The 23,383-nt window shown below is 57.7% G+C and overlaps 1 protein-coding gene across 3 annotated transcripts in view; it reads right to left on the reverse strand.

Annotated features, from left to right (window-relative positions):
* Positions 1–23,383, reverse strand: part of ARHGEF10L (Rho guanine nucleotide exchange factor 10 like) — a 117,205-nt gene that overhangs the window by 43,899 nt on the left and 49,923 nt on the right. For all 3 annotated transcript variants that reach the window (XM_028108334.2, XM_028108338.2, XM_088022588.1), the window contains 7 exons: positions 22,625–22,798; positions 18,528–18,673; positions 15,931–16,112; positions 12,736–12,851; positions 12,034–12,161; positions 10,872–10,972; positions 3,191–3,312 (listed from right to left, as the gene is read on the reverse strand). In XM_028108334.2, the coding sequence (XP_027964135.1) occupies positions 3,191–3,312; positions 10,872–10,972; positions 12,034–12,161; positions 12,736–12,851; positions 15,931–16,112; positions 18,528–18,673; positions 22,625–22,798 (969 nt within the window). The remainder of the gene's footprint in view (positions 1–3,190; positions 3,313–10,871; positions 10,973–12,033; positions 12,162–12,735; positions 12,852–15,930; positions 16,113–18,527; positions 18,674–22,624; positions 22,799–23,383) is intronic.

The following is a 23,383-nucleotide window of genomic DNA, read 5'->3' on the forward strand; positions in this document are numbered from 1 at the left end:
CATCCTTGCTCCTTTGAGGGAGAGCACCCACCACACACCCTCCCCTGACTAATAATACAATAGTACTAATCTCGTCTACACTGAGAGGGGGCTGGGGCCAGCGAGCCCTTCCCAGAGGGCACACTTAAGTCACGGGCTCCCATTAGGCCAGCCGCAGAGCCCGAGTCCGGGGCCCCTGGGACAGGGCCTGGGGAGAGGCAGCGGGCCAGGAGGCAGGCCCACACAGCGGCAGACATGCTCACATCTGTTCCCAGGGTGGTTGGACAAGGCCTGGGCACTCCGAGGCCTGCAGTCATCTGGGCTGCCCGCACAGCTGATGGGGCACATCTGCCCGGGCTGGGGTGGGTGGCAGGTGCAGGAGGAGTGGAAGTGGTGTCTTGGGAACATGCAGGCTCTAGTAGGTCCCTCAGGAGCTCCACAAGCTCGTTGTCCCAGAAGACCACTCACATAGGAGGCTCCTCAGGAGATGGCAAGCAGGGGACCTGGAGGTTGCTGAGGATGCTTCCGGCTGCTACGTCCCTAGGCCTTGAGAATTCCATATGAGGAGCTTCTCAGATGTGTGCCCCCAGGTATGGGGTGGAAGACAGCTCCCCAGTTGGGTGGGTTTCTTTCAGGGAAGCCCTGGAGGCAGCGGCTTGTCTGTGACCTCACCACCCAGGAGTGACCTGTCAGGCCATGGTCTGGGTCCCATATTCTCAAAAGGACTAAGGCCACCGGGGGGAGACAGAAGTCACCCCGGGGTCAGCCTTCTCCACAGGATGTCCTAGGGCCAGGTGACCACAGGCAGGGTGGACCCTGAAAAATCCCAGCTCCATGGACTCCCTGGGAATGCCCCACCCCATGCTGGGAAGGAGCACACAGGACTCAGCAGGCCTCCCCATTAATAAATGAGGTCTGAAGGCCTACAAAGGCCGGCTTCCCTGAGCCCTACAGAAATGAACAGCATCTGGCCTCCCCTGCCAGAACGAGTCAAGAAGACCCTCCTTCCCCAGTGAGTGTGGGCAAGCCCCGCCTCGGAGGGTCTGAGGGCAGTGGGGAGGACCAGAGTTGCCGGTGGTGAAGTGCCTAGAACAGAGCCTGGCAGGGACACCTCCTGAAAGCACTCGCCACCACACTGTTGTTGCTGCCACCCTGGTCGCTGGCCACCGAGCCATGCTGGGAAGCTGACCACACCCCCTAAATCAGGCTGTGGCACAGGGAACATTCCAACACCCCCTGACATCACGTCCGGGTGCACAAGCTCAAGAGCTGGGTATGTCCTTCCTGCCCCCCTCAGCCCCTGTCTGAACTCTCATCAGTGTGGCCAGCCCTACCCCTGCACAGTCCCCGAATGCCTTCCCGTGTCCCCTGCCCCTGTCCTCTCCTCTAGGCTCTAGGAACGGGATGAGAAGAAGAGTGGGGCCAAAACACCCCAACATCCAAAGGAATATTATAACACAACTTTTGGCAATAAAAACTAATGCAAAAAAATTCATGATGAACAATAGGTAAGATTTTAAATAAACACAGAAACGGACCCTGCATTGCACAGCCCTGCCCCACCCTAATCCCAGCCTGTTACCCCAAAAAAAGCAGCCAAACCAAGGCCACAATTTGCTGATTTGATGTTGTAAGTATTGCATTAAAATTTTATTCATCGTGATGCTTAGGATTAGGTGAGTGCCCCACTCGCCTTGCCCCAGCCTGGCCCTGCCTCCACGCGCACCAAGTCCTGCCGCCACTCAGTGGGACCCCCGCACGGAGCACTGTGTTGGTCTCTCAGTCCCCAGTCTTGCTCTCTCTGGGGCCACAGTTCACTCGCTCACACCTCAGCTGAGAGGACCAGACGATCTTTCCAAAATGTACATCAGAGGGTGCTGGTCCCCTGTGTGGAGCCATCCTTGGGGTGTCATTGCCCTGAGAATGGAACCCAACAGCGACCAGCCCAGCAAGCTGGCGTGGACCGGCGCACCCACATCAGACCTGATCCCCAGCCTCTCCTCCCGGCTCACCGAGCTGCAGCTTCCCAGACTGCTCCTGACTCTGTGTTGTGCCGTCTGTTCGGGATATTCCTCCCCTGGGCCCGCAAGGGGTCGGAGACGTCTTGCCACTCAGGTCCACCACTTCCTCCAAGAGGCCCTCTCGGCCCCCTAACCATGGAGGCCCATCCCTATATCCAGCCCAGCTGATATAACACACAATCACTCTTCTGCGTTCCCTCTTGTTTGCCGGGGTATTGCTGTCTCTCTCCAGACTGAAAGCTACAGGACTGTGGGGACCTTGTACGTTCGGTCACCACCATACACCCAGTGTCCCGTACAGGGCCTGGCAACATTGTAGGTGCTCAAAAATTATATGCAGAACAGACAAACGAACGAACTCATGGCTGAACTGACATCTCAAGGGTATGCACTTTTCGCTGTTTGGAGCCCCAATCTACAGCCCAGTCAGCTTGTCTCTTAGGGTTTATGTATCTAGGTCCCAGGCCTGCGCCTCCCCCTCCCCAGAGCTCACATGAGCTCCTCTCCTAGGGAGGAGGAGAGGCAGTAAGGACTCCACAGGGAGGGCTGAGCGCGGGCAGGATATCAGGGACAGGTGACGTGGAGGGAGTGTGCTAGTGGCGGAATCGGGCGCAGCAAGGTGCCAATTCCTGGACCCATCACCACCGGCTGTGTTTTTAGAAAATCATGTCACCTGTCTGAGCCTTAGTTCCTAACCTGGGAAACAGATCTAGAAACATCCTCTTGTGGGCTTCTTATAAATACCAAAACAAGAGAGTGGTGGCAAAGCACTGGGGGAATGTAGTAGGTGCTTGACAGATGGAGGCAGGACAGCCATGGGGCCAGAGCCGGCTCCTGCCTGGCAGCATCAGACGGGGGCCAAACCACAGTCTGGCAGAGGTACTCAGGCATATTCCGGCCTCTCTTCTGAGCTGGAGTCATGCCATCAGCTGATGAGATCACTGCTACTTGTTAGCTCTTGAAATTACAGAATTTTCTGCTCACTTGACCCACAAAGGGCATCTGTCCCCATATTTTCGGTAGGGAAGCTGACTCCTAGAGCACCAAAACGCCTTGACCAACTCCATCGGTAAGAGGTGGAGAAGCTGGGACTGCACCCTGGCCCTCTCCTGCTGTGGGCACAGCCTGGAAACCCTGGTTCTTCCACGAGCCACCTTCGTGGTGGGCTCAGCAAGATCCATTCCACTCACCTGCAGGCTGAGGCCCCGGGAAGAGAACGCGGGGATGCAGCAGGCCAGGATGGGGCACCAGAACGGGGCTTTGCTCTTCTTGTCCTCATCCGGACACAGCCAACCCGGCTGGTTCTCCTCCCCTACAGCAAGAGGAAGGAGGCAGGTGAAGCTGGTCAGAATCCGAGGACCAAGCGGGCAGTGAGCAGCCCTGCCGAGCCCAGGGGGCCGCCCCCAGCCCCATGCCTATCCAGCCAAGATGAAAACCGGCCTTGCTCCATGGTCATGGCCGTGGGTCCAAGGCAGCGAGTTGGGAAACCTAAGAGTTGAGTCCTGGCTCACCCACCCTCTCACTGAGCAGCCTTCTGCAAATTCCCCCAACTCTAAGCCTCGATTTCTTCACCCATGAGACAGGGGCATAAAAATGCCTTTGTCTTGAGGTCGTTATGAGGATCCAGTGAAATAGTAGATGAGAAAGAGTTTCAAAAATGTTGTGATGCTGAGCACAGTCCAGGCCCTGCTGCCTTGACCTAGAGGTCTAGAGGTGCTTCGGGATGGCCAAAAACAAGCCAGAAGACAAAGTGACACAAACATGCTGCTCTTCACCTGGCTCTGATGCTGCTGGTCAAGAGGATGACTCTCTCCTGCTTCCTTTGAGACCCACTCTGAGACCCAAGTGGTCATCTGCCTCCACGTTCCCAGTCTAGCTGTACACTGAGGCCCCAGGGGCCTGTGACAAGTGCAGGTGCTCAGACCCTGGACTCACATCTGGACACCACTGTGTTCAAGAGCATCTACTAAACCACACTCTGCAATGCCTCCTTCACATGGGTCAAGGCTCCCTCACGCGCCACCACCTCCAAGAAGTCCTCCCTGACCACCCTGGCTATGATGGCCCCTCTCTCAGAAACCAGTCTAAAGACCACATCTTATTTCCCACATGGCCTTCACCACAATCTAGAATCACTTTGTCTATCTCCCTGTTCACTGTCTCTCTGCATATGTCTCTAGAACATAAGCTCAGGGCAGCAGGACCTGGCCTGTCTTATTTGCTGAGGTCTCCCTGGCACCAAGCCCACTGCCTGCACATGGTGAGTACTCAGCAAGCATGGGTTGAAAGGATGAATGACAGGAGGGCATGAGTGAGCGGGTAAACTACCATCCGTCCCAGAGGATTCTCCCTGCTCAAGAGCCCATCCTTCTCTGCACTCCTACGGGGCCCACCTTCTAGGAACCCCGACAGCCAGGGCAGGGCATGGTGAAGACACCTCCTGTGTGTCCACGCACAGGCACAGGTCAGGTGCTACAGGTGTCCCGGGTTCTCGTTTTCACAGTAACCAAGCTCAGTGAGAATTCACGATTTTCCCTTTATGGACAATGAGACCGACACTCGAGGATGATTTAATTGACTAGTTCATGTGCACGGCTGGTGGCAGAGTCCAGATGAGGACCTGGGTCTGCTGGACCCCAATGCCGTCTCCTGGCAACCAGCCCCCACCCCCCCCAACCCCCACTGAGGGGCATGACCGACTCTGGACAACCAGGAGGTTGTTGCCCTGGAGGGGGAGAGCCAGAGGATGGCACAGGGCGCCCTGGGCAAGAAGGGTCACTCAACACAATGACATCAAGCTCAAGGGTACCTGGAGCTTCAGGGATGGGAGGAGACGTCTTCCACAGAAGAGGTGTGATGACAGCCTTCCCACCCCTCACGTGGCCACTCAGTGGCCAGGAGGAAGCAGGGACTCGGGCCCAAGCTGGCCCAGCCGAGCAAGGGTCAGCTCTGTGCGAGGGGGCTCACCAGTCACAAGGGGCCTCCAGACCGGTTTCCTGCGCTAACCACTGCCCCCCACAACAATCAGAGCTGTCCTGCTACCCTTCCACTGGATGTCGCCGTTCCCACATCCATCAAGTCCCATCCACGTGGGATCAAATCCAGACTTTTCCAGGACAGTGAGGATGATCCTTCCCTCCCAACCTCAGCGCTCGGTCCCAGGCTCCACTGAGCGAGGCTTTCCTCAGCCACTTACACGAACGAGCCCGGGACGTTCGCTCCACTTGGAGGGCTGTCCTCCCCACCCCCGGGGCTGGCTCCTCTCCTCCCCGAGGCTTAGGTTATTTGTCCACCTTCTGGGAGCGGCCTCAACTGACCACCACCCACCCCCACCCCTCCATCGCTTTCTGTCTCAGCCCTTGTTGGTCTATCATGGCCCTGAACACAATTTCTGGCTCCTTTACTGGCTTGCCTCTTTCTTCCTGTGTGTGTGCACGAGTGTGCCTGTGCGTGCGTGCATGTGCGTGTGCATGTTGGTCTGTGTGTGTGTGTGCCCACAGGCTCCCCAACCTCGCCTGTGTTCTGTATGAGGAATGTCAATCATACCTCAACAACGTGGCTTTTAACAACACCACTGCCACCAGAGAAAGGCGGCATCCCAGTGCCGGTCGTGGCACGAGGAGCTGGGATGAGGTGGCACGGGAGGATGCTCTCTGAGAAGTGAAAGACATCCGAAAAATGTCAGGCGTGACGACGTGAACAACCTGCTTCGGTAGAAGCTCCGGCCCACGTGCCCAGGGCACCCACCCCACCAGCAGTCCAGCGGCCGCACGGTGAGCTCACCCCCCAGCGTCGGACCCTCCACCCCACCGGGTCCTGGAGGCACCATCACAGGAAAGGACAGCTCACCAAGGAGGCGAGGCCATCGCAGAAAGGACAGCTATGGCACAGGACAAGCACCATCATACAGAATGCCCACGTGCACCACACCTCACAGTTTATAAAGCTCTGTCCCCCATGAGGCCTCATTTCATCCTCAGGGCCACCAGGAGGGGCGGGTGTTGGCATCCCCCTCCTACCCAGAGAACCGGAGGCTGGGGGACATCCAAGGCTGGGCCCAGGAGGCAGAGAACGGACCGAGCACGGGGTGACAGCCCAGACAGGCCACCCTGTGGGGCAGCACGCTTCCCCTGGGCAGGTGCAGACATCACAGCGCTGCACTGCCTCTTGGACAAGCCCCTGGACGGCGAATAAAGATGGGTGGGACTTGAGTCTGCCCTGCTTTCAAGGAGCTTATGATCAGGCCCCGACCACCAAGAGCCCAAAAGACGGCTCAAACGCAACTGCCCGCCCCCCCGGGGCGCCACCTCCTTCCTGGAGCTCAGCCCGTGAACATAAAGCCCCCTCCATTACCACGCTGCCCGAGCTCCTTTCCTCTCCTTCCCTCCACACCCACAGCCCATCAAGTCCTGGCAATTTATTACGATATATATTTTTTAATGATCTGACCTTCTCCTTCCAGATGGTGCCTTCCCTGCCAGCGATCGGGGAACGTTAAAGGAAAATGGAGTTGTAGCTCCCCATCTGCCACTGCCATTGTTCCTGTCACAAAACCAGGGTGGCTGAGACCAAATTAGAAGGCTGTTGCAGTTGAAAATTGAAAGCCCGCTTGGGATAAGTGACATTAAGAACTGGCACCATCGGCAGAGCCGAGATTTCCAATTGACACTAAGTGGGGGCTTATTTAGCGCCCAGCTCTGTTTGCCAGCACCCACTGAACACAGGAGCACCCCGTGGGGTGGTGGGGGAGGCTCCAGGGCTGGAGGCCACGGCCCCTCCTGCTCCCCTCCCACCTCTGCACCCCCAGAGCCGCCCCGCCCATGGCAGCAGGCTGACTGTGGCAGCTGGGCCCCAGCTGATCCCAACTCAGCCTCCGGCTCCCTCACTGTGTGACACAGAGCCAGAAACCGAACCTCTCTGAGTCTGCTGCCTCCTCCAGAAAGTGGGGGAAATTATTCCAACCATTCAAGGGTCACTGTGAGCGCTAGAGGGAAAAAAAGACTGAATGCCTAGTATATGCCAGGCCCTCAAGAAATAGTGAGATCAATGTCCTGGAGGTGAGGAGTCTGCCTAACTGCAGGCTTGAGGGCGGCCACCCCACCTGCACCGGGCTGAGACGCTGGCCCTGCCCTGCTCCTCGATCCCAACCTGCCTCCCGAAGTCCTCCCGTGCTCAGTCCCCGTGCTGCACTTTTCCTGCCACCATTAAGAGCAACACTCCGGGGGGGCAGCCCGGACCAGCCTTCTCTACGTTCCAAATCCGAGGCTGCCCTCAAAGGCCCTCTTACACCTCCAGCGCCACAGAGATGCCAGAGGCCACGGCCACAGACGTGGGGGCTGGCGGGACATGGGCACCCTCCTTTTCCAAACACCGGCTCACAGAGAGAGAGAGAGAGAGAGAGAGAGACACCGGTGCCCAGGGAAGCCTGGCGAATGGCCGGGGTCACCCAGCTGAGGTAAAACCGCTCCCAAGGGCAGACCCACTGCTGCAGCCTGACGGCCTGGGCACGTCCTAGCGCCCCCGTCTGCACTGGTTGAGAGTCAGTGGAAAGGACAGCTGGGGCGCACTCAGGACCACGCTCAGGATCCATCACTGGATCGTCGTCAGAGGGAGCTCGGGGGTCACTATGAGGACTGAGGGCTGGACAACTAGCCAAGTCCGAGGCAGCAAGGGAGGGCCCCCCGGGGCGCACCCTGTGAGGATGTGTCCCTGTGAGCGTGGGACCAGCCCACAGCCTGCCCGGCCCAGGTCCTTGGGAAGGTAGGAATAAGGAGGGGTGCAGTGGGAGCGGCTCCGGGGACCCAGGAGCTATAAGAGCCACGAACGCAGCACTTGAAGAGCTTCAGGTGAAGGGACACAGGCAGGGAGTGCTGGAAGCCCACAGTCATGCCTCTTCCTTCTCTGGGGCTTTCCATCTGCAACCCTTCCCTGGAGCCTTTATGAATAGGAGACTGGCAGAGGGGTGGGAGGGTGGCCCGGCCCGCCCCTGTTCTGCACTGAATCACGTGTGACCTTAGACCAGTCATTTCCCCACCAGTGAGATGCAGGCACCCCCTTGTCCTAGGAGCTTTTCCCACAACCCAGGCACTGGCCATCCCAGGAGCCTTCCACACTGTCTCCCCGTATGTTCACAAGAGCCCCGTGATGGGGGCCCTGGCATTATTCCCACTTTCCGATAGAGAAAGGCACCTAAAGGCTAAATCGTTTGCCTGAGATCACAGAGCTGGGAAGGGACAGAGCCGGGAACTGACCCCAGACAGCCAGGATCCATTTCACGAGGCCCTAAGATCCCAAAATGTACGAGGGGAGAGGACCATTGGAGCTCTTGTCCGACTCACCTCCCAGAAGGCTTTCCCCAGACCACACGGCACAGTAGGGGCCCCACTGGGATGTGAACGGGTCCCCAGATTCCCCAGGGCACCCTGCCCTTTCCTCCCTAGCGGCAGAACTGACCCCCCCCATTCCGGATCCCAGGCACCCCCCAGTCCAGCCCTCTCTTTCGTCAATGTTTAGTGGATTATGATCTCCATACGTGGTAGTCAGGAAAAGAGAAATTAAAAAAAAAAAAAGAAAGAAAGAAAGAAAGAAAGAAAGACAGGAATCACATCCTTTGTAAATAAATGTTTTTAACATATTCTATTACTAACTGGCTCATATTATTCCCGGCCCCACCCGATCAAACACTGCAGATTAAAAAAAAAAAAAAAACCTGGCAAAATAAAAGGAACAAATTACTCAAGCCCCAGGGGAACCCAGGCATTCAAATAAGATTTCCAATGACCCTCCTTCCATTAAAAACTTTTGCTGCAGGGCGCCTGGGTGGCTCAGTCATTAAGCGTCTGCCTTCAGCTCAGGTTGTGATCCCGGGGTCCTGGGATCAAGCCCCTCATCAGGCTCCCTGCTCCGCGGGAAGCCTGCTTCTCCCTCCCCCACTCCCCATGCTTGTGTTCCCTCTCTCGCTGTGTCTCTCTGTCAAATAAATAAATAAATCTTAAAAAAAAAAAAAAAAAAAAAACTTTTGCTGCAGCGAAGCCACGTGGAGACAACAAATCAGCTGAGCACAACACCAGCAGCCGAGAGAGAGGAGAGGCTCAGTCGGCCCCTCTCCCTCCAGTGTCAAGCCCCACTCGGCAGAGCAGCCGGGCCTCCAACCGGAGACTGACCTGCCTTTAGAGCAGGTGTACAATCGGCTCAGGCGTGCCCAAGACTGGACTGCTCCACGGGCCGGCCCAGAGCCACGTCAGCCTTCCCTGGGGCTAGAATTCCCGCGGTCGGCTGCCAAGGCTGGGGCTGTCTCGGCTTAAAATCCTCTCTCCTCCCTCTGCAGCTCTCCTGGTCACCTGGAAACATCCAGCAGAGACTTGTGCCACGTCAGCACCAGATCAAGGCCTCTGACTCTGGCTCCCCCAAAGCCACCACCTCCTCCCCATTTCCTCCTGCCTCCCCATGCCCTCTCGGCACAGTGGGCAGAGCCATCCACTCAAGTGGAAACCAGATCAGCATGCTGCCTAGCTCTCACTGCTACAAGGAGCAGTTGCCCATCACGCTCAGAATAAGTTCCATACATCTCGCCCTGGCTTTCTGGAAAAGCTGCCCGACCTTCCCCCTGCCTACTTCTCTTCCCACGATTCATCAGCTCTGGCCACCACAGGACCTTTGCACTTGCTCTTCCGAAGCCTAGACTGCTTTGCCCAGATCTCTGTCAGCTTCAGATGTCACCTCCCAAAGGCCCTCCCTGACAGCAGTCCTGACCCCCAGGCTCGGTAACAGTCACGTCACCCATCACTATCCCCTAAATGGCACCACCTCTCCCTGTTGATTGTTTCCTCATGTAATGTCTATCTGCCCCCCATAAATCATAGCTTCCCGAAGAGCAGGGATCTTTCGGTTTTTGTCATTGCTCTTTTCCCCATGCCCAAAATCAGTAACTCGTTCCATAATTATTTTTTTAATTGATGAAAGCCAGTGTCAAAGGTCCTGGCTTCTTTCCAGAAATGTCTCAAAACCTATAAGATCACACTAAAACCAATAATCAAACGAAAAATGTCCCGGCTATTGGCCAGAAGCAGCAAATGGGAATTCCAGTACATCACAGAAAATAGTAGCTCTGATGGGCAAGTACAAATAAAGTCATTACAACTTAACGAATGTGGTTTGCAGACAGGAACTCTCCCAATGTGGGGAAGCAGAGGGACAGTGGGTCCAGAGTGGGCTCTGGGGCTGACTGCCCAGGGGCTGAGCACCAGCTCTGCCCCTTCCTGCTGTGTGAGCTCAGGCAAGTCACTGCACCTCTCTGGGCCTCGGAGCCCTCCACTGTAAAAGGGGGTTGACAACAGAACCTACCTCTCAGAATTATCATCAGTGTGAAAAGAAAAAGACGTGTGTAAAATGCTTAGAAAAACGTCTGCCATGTAGGACGCGCTCTGTAAACATTGTCTATTTATATGATCATTACGGGGTGCATGGGACAAAAAAAGAGGCCCTGGTTGAGAATCAGTTTACTCTAACCTGCATCAAGGTTTCTAGCATATTCAGCACTACCTACGTTTAGAATACTTCCACCCCACTGAAAGAAAGCCCCTCAGCAGCCACGCCCTAACCACCCTCCCCCAGGGCCCTGATAACCACTTATCATCAACCGCCATCACTTTACAGATGGGGAAACTGAGGCTCAGACAAGGGCAGTGACTTGTCCAGGGTTACTAGGCAGAGCCTCAGGACTCAGAACCCTGGCTCCCGTCCGTGTTCCTCCACGGCACCGCCTCCCTCCAACTCAGAAGCTCCCTGCCCCCGCACATCCACACACGCACACCCCAAGCCTCCCTGCTCCGCACCCGTCCCCTGAGGCACTCTCCCCAGGGCTTTACTCACGGAGTCCGATCTTGGCCAAGTGCAACCTGTTGACCCAGGAGATCTTGCTCAGGGGGTTGGGAGTGATGAAGACCACCATGAAGCTGATGGGGCGGCCGGACCTGCGGTGAGAGGGCGAGGAGTGTGAGTGCCCAGAACAAGCGCCTGGTTCTTCCCTCAACCACGGGCACCAGCCATGGTGCCAGCTCAGCTCGGAGCATCAAAGCGGGGCCAGAAAGCCTGGTGGCCCCCCCAAAGCCTCCATCCCCTGGGGGAAGAGTCCCTCCACCCACTGTGGCCCCAGAATGGAGGTCCCTCCCTAAAGCCACCAGGCCACGCTCCCCAGCCCAGCCCCTGGCCCCTGGGCTTGGTGCCTAGCGACTCGAGAGGCCAGGGCTCCCCAGTCAGACACACGTACACATCCGACTGGGAGCCTCTGCAGGGAGGAATGGGCTCCCGCGGGCCTGCTCCCAGCACCTGGCACAGTGCAGGTGCTCAGCAAATGCTTGCAGAATGGACACATGAATGAATGAGCTTATGACAAGCTTGGACAGCTAGAGGTCACTGTTGTCACACTACTGTCCTCTCACCTTGAAGCAGCAGGGCCCCTCAGGGTCCTCTGGGGTCTGTTCTCCACCGGCCGGGGCGGGGGGGGCATCCCAGGGGGTGGGCAGGGCCAGTGTCACTAACTCTCCCAAGGAAGAAAAGGGTGCAGGGGCGGGAAGGGGCTGCGTGAGGCCCCCTCAGCAGAGGAATGGCACATCAGCTGAGGGTCTACGATGGAGCACAAGTGCCAAGGTGGGCATTTGGGGGCAGGGGCCATGCTGGGGGGAGGCTGCGTCCATGAGGAGACCCAGGGCCTGTTCCCAGGGCTCTGCATCGTCTGGAGTGAGGGAAAAGGTCACAGCACAAATGGAACCAACCAACAGCAGAGCGTCTGGGTCCTGAGTCTCCTAACAGAGGACAGGCTTAAGCCAAGTATGAACCGGTCACTCACTCATTCATTCACTCATTCATTCATTCATTCATTGGATAATGAGCACCCCCTCCATGCCAAATGCTGTGCTGGGCAGGGCCCGCGGTGTGTATACACCCACACCCATGACCACACTGATGAATGGGTCCGCTCCAGGTGCCCTCTCTCCGCGTCCCCCCACCACCCGTCAGCAGTGGCCGCTCTCACTTGTCAGGTTTTCCAGGAAGCAGGAGCCTGAGACGACACTTGTTGGCCGAGTGGATCTCCTCCTCCTTCACCCGCATTAGCCTCTGCAGGGCCAGGCACCAGTCTTGAGCCACGGTCATGTTCAGATTCTAGGGTTGAGGAGGCCAGTGAGATCTCCATCCGGCCTGCTGGTTCCCCCAGAGCCACACAGGATCCTCGAGCATCCAGGGGGACCCCGGGGGGGAGAGGAGCTGGGGAGGTCCGGGAGCTCGACAGGGACCCCTGGCTCAGCCACAGCAGGCGGCCGGCTCCCTGGGCTGCAGGCCCACAGCAGGCTTCCCAACCCTCGTTCAGACCCCAGCTGGTACCCCTCCTGTGAGAGGGACACAACCTCCCAGCCAGCTTCCTCTCCAGCTTTGGGGTGAGGTCCAGGAAGGGGCTGTGAGACTGACTGGTCAGTATGCAGAGAACAAAACAATCACCACACAGCCAGACCCCACTTAACCCAAATCAGAGCTTCACCCCCGAACCAGAGGCCGCATACCAGACATCTAGGTAGCAGTGGGGAGTTTTAGCTGCTCCTCCTGCCTGTGGGATTCAGAAGCCAGGAGCATGCCTGGGGACTGGACTAAGACAGGAGCCCTCTCCCACTCCGCCTGCTGATCTAGGCATTGCCCGAGGGAGGAGCCCAGAGCCCAACAAAGCCAGGCCAGGGCTGGGTACCTGGTAGGTGCCGTGCAGTGTGCTGATGAGGAAGGTTATCTGCTCGACCACAGCCAGATCTTTCTGCAGGTCCTGCAGCTCCTGGAAGAGGCGCGGGGGGCCGAAATACACCTTATCTGGGCAGAGAAGAGACCCAACTCGACTTCAGGGTGGAGGAGGGGCTAATAAGGACCCAAGCATCCATTTACTGCATAAAAGAAGACCTGTCGCCCTGGAGATATGGCACTACAGACACAGAAGAGACATTACCAGGCTCTTGCCCTGGTGGAGTTCCCAGTCTGGGCGGGGGGCGGGGTGTGGGGAGGAGGCATAGATCCAGTCACAGGTAGTCTAGCATCTGGGGTCCAGGCCACTCTCAAAGGGTCACAGGAGGTCAGAAGACTAAGAACCAACTGTGCCTGCAAGAACTGAGGAACCTTCCCAGGGCCAGGCGTGTGGTGGGCGTGCTGCCGTAAAGGAGAACAGCATATGGAAAGCACTGTGGCTTGAGGAAGCCCACAAACAGCAAGGTGTTCACAGAGGTACTGAGGACCTACTGTGTGCCAGGTTCTATTCCAGGTGTTGGAGAGATAGCTGTAAACGAGACAGAAAGGATCGCTGTTCTTATGGAGCTTATGACCTGCATGACGGGGGACAGGGGCAGCAGTCAATTAACAACCACAACAGATGAAAGGCACTAGGGAGAAAAATAACCAGGGCAAGGGCGCAGTGAGGGTGCCCGGACCTCTGGGCATGATACAGATATAGCACTGGGGGCGTGGGGGGCAAGCAGCAAGAGACAGAGCAGGAAGGAGCAGCAGGCCGGGAGCGAAAGTGCTTGAATGCCATGCTAGGGAATTTGGGCTGCGTTCCCTAGGCCAAGTTCTCTCAAGCTGGGGTCTTAGGGAACCCTAGGGGAGGGCTTATTTGGGGTTTTCATTTAGAAGACTATCTGGAAAACAGATGTACATCCTGAGTCACCTGGATAGGATGACTTTCAGGCCATGTTTTGCTGCATGGTGTCAGGGCTTCCATGGGCTCTGGTAACGAGCAGGGGTACCTCAACTGTCACCAGGTAATGAGCAGGGAGCAAGGGGAGGCCTGGCAGGGAAGTGATGCACTCACACCAAAAGAGCAAAGACAGACTCTGTGGTGAGCCCAGTGGGTAAGCTGGTGGGCAACATGGGTCACCATAGGGCACCCTAAGGGAGGGGTGCAGAGATCTCAAAAGAACCTGCCCCAGAAGAGGGCCACAGCCACATCGTGAGCAACTGGGTTCCAGCAAAACAACATCATCCATCACATTAAATGAATGCTGTTAATTTGAATTTTATTGTTCTGTAGCTTCTTTTTTATCCCACTTGTGATTTTGTTTTGGTTTTATGGTTGTTCAAAGAATATAAGCATCACGACTTTTTCATACCTAATCTTATATTTACACATATTCAAGTAACAACATGATAAAAAATCATTCAAGGCCACTAGGGTTCAACAAGAATGCTTTCTTTTCCCCTTGAAGGGAGTCAGGCCACGTAGTACTCTCGTTTTGAGAAACGTGGCAGTGAAGGAGGGGCCCCAGGGTGGTTGGGAGCAGTAAGGTGGAGTCAAGCTAGGGCCGAAGGTGCCTCTGGGGAAGACAAATGGGGGCCCTTCGCTGGGGGCTTCTGGAAACCGCGAAATAGCCCTTCCTGCTCACAGACCCAGGGGAAGGGGCCCAGGACTTGGGAGTGGGCACAGCCGGCCAGCCCCGCCCTCCGAGGGCGACAGGGCATGGTGCCACCACCCTCTCAGTTGCCAGAATTGCCCGAGACCCAGGGAGGCACCCTTCCAGGTCAGGCCCTGGACAGAGCCGGGCCGGTGGGCAGGTGGGCATGGAAGCCAGAGCCCGTGGAAGGGACCTCTGGCCCAGCTCCTTCCTGCCAGCCCTGCAGCTCAGCACCCTCCCTTCATTCAACAAACAGCTGTTAACATCCCCTGCAAACCAGGCCCTGAAGGAGGGCTGCTGCCGAACCCTCACCAGGGAAGGTGACCATAGAACTGAGCCTTGAGAGCCCAGGATGGGGGGTGGGGGTGGCTGGCCCAGTCCAAAGGAATCAGGAAAGGCTCCTCTGCAGAGGTGTGATCTGAGCTAAGATGAGTAAGCAGGACAGCAGAAGAGTCTGCAGAAGGGTGGAGGCTGGGAGAAGGCCCTGGGGCAGGAGGGGGCTCTGCCCCTCAGGAACCGAGAGGCCGGTGTGGCCAGCCTGGGGAGGGCGGAGCGGGTGGGCGCCCCCAGCAGTGGTGCATGGGTGCCAGCGGGGACCTGGGACTTTACCCTGAGAGCAAGGAGAAGCCACGGGTGGGTTCGGGGTGGAGAGTGACACACACACAGACCTGATCTGCATTTGGGTAGAGGATGGACAGGAAGGGGGCAAAGGCACAGGGAAGGCCCGCAGCCAGGAAGCTCCTGCACCAGACCGGGTCTGACGGTGGCGGCCCCCACGGAGACGGACGGAGGTGCACGGCTGAGAGGCTGCCCGGCGCCACTCCCTCCGCGTTCTCATTCCACTCGTGCCCAAAAAGTCGGAGCCACACAGCCCTGAGCCTGGTCCCTGAGGGTCGAGGAGCCTAGCGGAGTTATCACTTGGGTCCCTCACTGCACAGAGAGGGAAACTGAAGCCCAGAGAGGAGGGCCACCTACTGAGGTCCCGCAGGAGGCAGGCGATGGTCAAGCAGGGACTGAAGTCCCGCTGTGGAACTCACAGGTATTGTGCGTGCACGCTCGTGTAGGCCCACGGGGGCACGCTCGTGTAGGCCCACGGGGGCACGCTCGTGTAGGCACACGGGGGCACGCTCGTGTAGGCCCACGGGGGCACGCTCGTGTAGGCACACGGGTGGTAGGCACACAGGTGCACGCTCGTGTAGGCCCACGGGTGCACGCTCGTGTAGGCCCACGGGGGCACGCTCGTGTAGGCACACGGGTGCACGCTCATGTAGGCACACGGGTGCACGCTCGTGTAGGGGTAGGAGGGGCAGGGACAGTGTCCCATGCACGGGATGGAGGTGTGACTCTGGAACGTGCATGAGCAGCTGGGGCTCTGGGTTTGTGTCTGTGTGCGGTGTGGGGCTGCAGACCAGCCAGAGCCCCTTGGCCCGGTGGCCCACTGGTCTGGGGTTCCCCGACAAGGGCCACAGGCCCGGCAGGTGCCCCTCCGGCAGCAGCAGGCGGGTACTCACTCTGGGCCTGGCCCACGGCGGAAGCCCTCTTGGCGCCAGCGTGCTGGACGAGCACGGTGTCCTTGTCGTAGGGGCCGCCCTCCTGGCCCACCTCCACCACCTGCACCTGGGGCAGCGCCGTGTTCCACTTCACCACGTACTTGGGCCCGAGGGGCACCAGGCTGCTGATCTCCAGCTGGCCCCTGCCAGGACAGACAGGGGGAAGCCCTGGAGAGCCCGCAGCAGCCCAGGCCCAGAGCCAGCCCAGAGCACGCTCCTCAGCACACCAGCTCAGCCAGGCCCCTCGCAACACAAGCACCAGACCTCGGGCCAAAACCAAGCTAGGCAGAGCAGAGAGCCATCGATGAGGCAGAAGCCCTGGGGTGCCCAGGCCCCGGCCCAGATCCAGAATCACATGCCCCGAGGCCCCGAGCCCCCAAACCCCTACCTGTGGTTGGCAGGCCTGAGGAAAAAGACAAACGGAAAGGAAGGTCATTCCTGTTATTGAGTGATTTTTAGGGGGCTGAGACCAGTGGGGGCCAGCCACGGGGCTGGGCCAGGTGTGGGCATCAGGGACCATAGGAGGGCCTTCTCCCCAGACAGGCCGCTGGCCTCCAATCACCTGCGATTCCCACAATTGCCCTGCTAGGAAGCTTGTATTATTCCAGACGAGAACACCAACAGTCAGGCAGGTCACGTGACTCGCGTCGACTCACCTAAGCTGATCCCCCAACCCCCGCCCCCCAAAGTGGGCCACTAACATCCCCATCACAGCTCACACCAAGCTAGGCCCTGAGCAGCAGGGGGCAGAGCAGGTGTTCATCAGATATGGTGCCTTAAAAATCACAGTGCTGCAATCAGTGAGGGAGGGAGGGAACGAGATAGCCTTAAGCACCACCACACTGATCTGGGACACAAGCTTCCTTGCCGGAGTCCCCTATCAGTGCTGGGTCTCCTCCAGACCTGTGAACTGACATGAAGTAAGGGCCCAATAAGTCTTTGATGGGTGGATGGATGGATGGATAGATGGATGGATGGATGGATGGAAGGGTGGGTGGGTGGGTGGGTGGGTGGGTGGATGGATGGATGGATGGATAGACGGATGGGTGGATGGATGGAAGGGTGAGAGAGCCTGGGAGTCGCCGGACGGCCCTGCATGCTCCTGTCCCAGGCTGCAGGAGCCACAGCGACGGAGACTATCCCCAAATCCACTCCATGGCCATGCCTGCACCAGCCGACTCTGGGTGCGGAGCCTACATCAGGCCCCACAGGTGCCCCCCCCCTCCCCACCTGTACAGGTTCTCCAGCTGAGGGGCACAGGCTATGTCCCTTTGGATCTCAGTTATCATCATCATATTGGTGCTTCCGTGATGATTTTTTTCTTAAAGATTTTTTATTTAAGGGCGCCTGGGTGGCTCAGTTGGTTTGGCGACTGCCTTCGGCTCAGGTCGTGATCCTGGAGTGCCAGGATCGAGTCCCGCATCGGGCTCCCTGCTGCACAGGGAGTCTGCTTCTCCCTCTGACTCTCCCCCCTCTCATGTGCTCTCTCTCTCTCTCTCTCATTCTCGTTCTCTCAAATAAATAAATAAATAAATAATAAAGATTTTTTATTTATTTATTTTTTAACACACAGAGACACAGCGAGAGAGGGAACACAAGCAGGGGGAGTGGGAGAGGGAGAAGCAGGCTCCCCGTGGAGCAGGGAGCCCGATGCAGGGCTCGATCCCAGGACCCTGGGACCATGACCCGAGTCGAAGGCAGACGCTTAACGACTGAGCCACCCAGGTGCCCTTCCATGATGATTTTTCAAAGTGCTGTCAAATATTGAGAGCAGAGTCTGCTCCACTCGAGTGGCTAAGATCCCAACTGGACAGGTCACAGCTGGAGTTCATCTGGGCACCATCCCTCGGCCACAGGGCCCAGCAGGGGATGCAAGTGAGCAAACGGGGACAGGTGGGGACCATGAAGCCCAGCAGAGCGCGATCCCTAGTAAGGAGGCCATGCGACCCAGCTCCAGGCCCGAATGGCCCTGGGCAATGTGGGCCCAGAATGTGGGCCCTTCAAAGTTTCAAGAGAAGTCAAAAATGTCTCAATCTTTGCACGAACTCCCTATGTGAGGCAAATAAAAGATTTCTGGAGGCCTGATGCAACCTGTGGGGCACAATTGCCCTCACCCCATCCAAGTTCCGATTCTTTCCGGTACAACCTAGAAGCCCAGCTCCAGGCATTTCTACCACCTCAGTCTCAGAACCAGGAGGCCAGGTTCTGTGGGGGAGATGGTGCTCAGAGCAAATTCTCTGGAATCTCAGAGTGGTTGAAACCCAGGAAGCTGTTCAGTTACCAACAGCAGAATTCTAGAACAGACCACTCTGCAGGAAGGTCAGCTGCTGGCCCAAAGGCCAGGGCTGGGCCCGGATGACCCTTCCAGATGCTCCCCATCTGGGGACCAGGGAGAGAGCAGGCCAAGAGGGATGGGAGAGGAAGCCGGAACGTCTGAAACCCAAGCCGAGGCCACACCAGACCTCATCACGGAAAGGCCAGTCTGGAAACCAGGGCGCAACAAGACAGGGTTGGGCGGGCGGCGCCCCTACAGCGGGCTATGACCCGGGCCCACTTACTTGAAATTGATGTTGGCGCAGACCAGCATGTCATTGAGCAGGAAGACCCTGCGCTCCTTGGACTTGATCAGCTGCCCGCGGTCACCGTACACGGTCTCTGTCAGTGTCTCACACAGGAGCAGCTGCCGCTGACCCGAGGTCAAGAGCTGCGAGAAGGAGACAGAGCAGAGTCAACCCCAGCACACAGGCGGCCATGCCACCACCACTGCGCCCAGGAGCCAGAATCCCTCTCCGCGCGCAGCAGGGACCGGGGCTGGGAGAGGCGGAGGAGGAGGTGGGGCCAGGCCCTCCATCCCTGGCGTGGCGAGAGGCACTGGGGAGGAGGCCACAGGACGGCACACTGGGTTCTCTGCTGCCCCCCTTGTTCCGCAGCCCGCACCCCTTCTCAGGTGCGCCAGCCCCGGCCACCCCTCCCTGCGGTAGCCGCTGCCAGCGACACAAGCTAGAGTCGTAGACGGGTGCTCCCACCCTGGCTGCCCGCTCACCAGCTACAGAACCCTCCGGCAGGTCACTTCACCTGCCCACACCCCAGCTATCAAGGGGGGCAAGGATCCACCGCTCAGATTACCACAGTAACACATGACCAGATCTGGCAACGTCATTTTCAGAACCCGGTGCAAGATGAACATGCGGCCCTCGTTCAAATGGTATTAAGGATTTCAGGACAGTAACAGCAGAACAGGAACCCAAGTGCGGGGCCCTCCTGAGCGCCGGCCCTGTGCGACGGCCCCGGTCACATGCCCGAGAAGTTGGCCCTGCATGTGGGTACTCCATCGTGCGCTGGGGTGCTGCTGTCCCCACGGGCCATGCTGTCTGTGATGGTCTTCGCCATGAAGAGGTGTGGCCTCACTTGGGGAGACCTCGGGCCTGGAAGAGGCCCCAGCCCTGCACCCTGAACTGAACTGAACAGCCCCGGCCAGCCTGCCGCATGAGGGGGGGGCTGCACGGATCTGCTGGTCAATGATGTTCAGGCCTCAGGCATCCGAGCAGGCGTTTGCCAATCTCAGGCTGGACCCTGTCAGCCTGAGAAGCCCCTGCCAGCACCAGGACCACCATCCTACTCAGGGACCTACCGGGAAAACAGCTATTACTGAGAGGGACTTTTTTTTTTTTTTTTTTTTTTTTTTTTTTTTTGCAGAGGGGAGGATAATATTCAGCAAAATTCATTCCCAAAACCCATGACTCCAATGACAAGAGTCATCCTCCCCTCCCTCCTCACCCCTGCTGGGAAAGGGCAGATCACCCCAAGCCTCTCCCCGGAGAGACAGCCCTGTCACTCTCCCTAGAACCATGTGTCCCGGATTGCCCAAAAGCCTGAAATGGTACCAATGCCCACTGCCTGCCGGGCACCGCCCTTGGCACTAAGTACCCTACTTCCCATTTAACCAGCTCCGGAGCCCCTGAGGCCATCCCCATTCCCAGAGGAGGAAGCCAAGCTGCCAGAGGTAAAGCGGCTCGCCAAGTGGCAGCGGCACAGGATGCGGCCAGGCGCACACGCTGTCCCCAGCACCGGGCAGTCAGCTGCGTGTGACAGGGGTCGCGGAGGCCCCACTGCTGCTGACACAAAAACGACTCAGGGTCCCTGAGGGGGCCTCTCGTCACTGCTAAGGCCGGGCTCCCCTACGCCACCAGCTCCATCAACAAGCTGACGCCAGCTCATGGAAACAAGACTGGAGCCCTGAGGACAGCGGGCCCCACTGAAGACCGCCCAAGTATGCCATGACCTAAAACTTGGAAGTCCCCTGGGCCGCTGTCAATCATGCCCCTGCCCCATAGGCAGATAAAAGGGAAAAAAAACGGATATTGCACAAACATTTCCCTGGAGGGTCCTGAGCAGGCACATTTTGAAATAGCCGGCAGGGTTCCGTTTGGGGCACACCCAGTTTCAATTCTGCTTTTCCCTGGGTGACAGACGGCAAGAGGAAAATCACCGGACTGGCCTCAGAACTGACCGAGATTGCCCAAGGGGGGCCCTGGCCAGGGGTAGGCACAGTGTGCAGCCATGTCGCCACCACAACTACGTCCCACACGTCTCAAAAACGCCCCCCACCTGACAGGGGGAGAAACTGAGGCTCGGAGCTTTCGGTTCCTTGCCCAACACCAAACCAGGTCTTCCTGGCCTCCAGCCAGTGACCACGGCTCCTTACTGCCCAGGTCCCCGTGGGGGACAGCGCAGAAGAGAACAGTGGGTCCGCCCGGAGCCGGTGCTACGGAGGATTTCCTCCTGCCCAGCCAGCTCTTCCACCGGCTGTGGCACAGGTGTGCGGGCTGAAGCCAGAGAGACCCTGCTGGTTACAGAGAAGGGAGCCAAGGGAGGGGACCGAAGAAGACACATCCCAAGTGCAGAGACCATCAGATACCAGCGCAGGTGCCAGGCTGGCCTGAAGTCTGTTTTTCTAGAGACATTCCAAAATAGAGGGCTGGCCTGGGGCTGGTTAGGGAGTCCCGCCTGGAGGCAGGGAGGGACTGGGGACTGAGGGGGCGTGGGCAGCTACTCCTCAGGTGGCCAGTGGCCTGCAGGGAGGCAGGCCAGCATGCCAGTTCTTCCAGCCCTTCGAGAAGACCTACTAGTCGGGATTCTATGGGCAGCTTTCCATTTTTAACTGATGGCAACTGATTCCATCTTCTTAAAAATAGCGTGTGGGACTAAAAGCACATGTACAGCCTGAATTTGACCTGAGGAGCGAGAGTCTTAACATGTAGGACTCCTGGGGGCACCTGGGTGGCTCAGTCGGTTGAGCGTCTGCCTTCGGCTCAGGTCGCGATCCCAGGGTCCTGGGATCGAGTCCCACATCGGGCTCCCTGCTCAGTGGGGAGCCTGCTTCTCCCTCTCCCTCTGCTGCTCCCCCTGCTTGTGCTCTCTCTTTCTCTCTGACAAATAAATAAATAAAATCTTTAAAAAAAAAAAAGGTGTAGGACCCCTGAAGCTTAGAACTGCACGGAACCCCGCAGGCTATCCTGTCCAGGCTTCTCAGGCCTGTGGCAAAGGTCAAAGATGGTAGCGTAGGTTAGTATTATATACCGTAAAGTGCCAGCCACCTGGAAAGGGCTGTTGTCCTCTGGGCAAAGCTTCCCGTACTATTAGAAAGTTCCACCCTAGGCAGCCTGGGTGGCTCAGTTGGTTAAGAAAGTTCCACCCCATGTGGCTAAAATCTCACTGGCCTTAGTCACTGGCCTTACTTCTGCTTTTGAAACCCACAGAGCCAAGAGGCTCCCAGTTTTCCCCCGAAAGATTTGAACAACTCCCTGTGATGACCCCACACAATGTCTCTGCCCCAAAGAACACCTAGTGTCCCTGCCTCTGTGCCCTAAGACAGGGTTGCCTCACCCAAGCCATCCCCACCAACCTCCACCCTCCGGCGGGTGAAAGCGGGGGGCGCCCAGGGTGCAGGGCCCCCGGGTCTGGGAGCAGCTTCCAGCACCTCATGTCACGTGCACAAACAGGTGACTCAAGGTGATGACGCTTTTGGGTACCGGCTTTGTGTTTTGAAAACAAGGTTCTCTACGGACTCGTTTGAAAGTTTTCCAAGATTTTTTTTTCCTAGAATGTTCCTGAGTTACAACCCCAAAACATGGCATGAATTTTCCCTCTTTCTTCTTTACAAATAACACTAGCAATGGTGACAACCACCTTATATTAAGGACTCCTCTGTTTGCCTTGCAGCAGCCTTGGGCTCAGGCACCGCTGAATTCTCCGCATTTCAGAGGGAGCAAGTGAGGTTCAGAGAGGTTGGGTAATTCCCCTGAGGCCACACAGTGAGCACCATTGGCAAAATCTGGATTCAAACTCGGATTCTGACCCCAGAGCTTCCTTGTATAAGCATGATGCTAGACTGTCATTTCTGGTGTCTTTCCTGGCAATGACACTGATGGACAAAATCAGCTTTTATCCTAAAATAACATGGATAGTAATGAATGCAGGGGTGCAGTATAGACTCGAATCCTCAAGGGAAGGTCTGTGTGCTCAGAATCAAGGATTCCCCTCCCTCAGAGAACACTGCCACCTAGTGGGCGGCCGAGGGGAGAAGGCAGAGCAACAGGTGTTAAAGGCCACAGGGCAGGTAAAGGCTCGCAGGTGGGGGGGACCTGGCACTCACCTTGTTGAGGCTGCTACGGTCGCTGACGCTCTTGGTCAGCTGCTGGATCTCGGCCACCTGGTCGGCCAGCCGCTTCTGCTCATTGAGCTTCTCAGCCAGCGTCTCAAGCTCCGTGAGGGCGAGCTGCAGGGAGAGCCTGTCCGGGTGGCCCCTGGGTGTGTTCTTCAGCATGTCCTGCCAGGACCCCGAGAGAGCCAGGGCTGAGAACCCCGCCCCAGTGGACCCTCCCTCCCCTGGCCTGGGATCAAAGCCTCACCCTCCCACCTCCTGCAGAGACAGGGGCTGAAGGTGCCCCGCTTTTGGCCAAGACAGATGGTACCTGACATATAGCAAGGCCTCAAGAAATAGCTAATGAATGAAAATATAAAATAAATATGTGGATCAATCTCTAATTCACTGATCAGCAGTTTGCTGAGATGAAAGCCCCCTCCTGTGGCCAGCAGCTCTGAGGACAGAGAGGAAAGTGCCACGGGGGTCCCCGGCCTGGCAGCCCCCCTACCCAGCTCAGCGGGGGGGGGGGGGGGGGCGGAGGGGGCGGAGGCTCACCCTGACTAAGGGCTCTCGGCAATCAGGGGAGGTGTCCCAAGCTCTTGGGGGGAGACCTGTGAGGGGACAAACACTCCCTCTAGAAGCCTGAGGTGGCCAAAGTCAGCTCATTTCCTGAATGTCGCCCCGCTGCCAGGACCCCCAAGGGCCTGGGAGTCCACACGCCCTCGCTCCCTTCCTGCAACCTGGGCTCCTGCCACCACCAGTCACCCA

Source organism: Eumetopias jubatus, unplaced genomic scaffold (genome assembly GCF_037043125.1).
Source record: "Eumetopias jubatus isolate StellerSeaLion01/CBP00866 unplaced genomic scaffold, mEumJub1_p1.0 scaffold_4, whole genome shotgun sequence".
Taxonomy (NCBI): domain Eukaryota; kingdom Metazoa; phylum Chordata; class Mammalia; order Carnivora; family Otariidae; genus Eumetopias; species Eumetopias jubatus.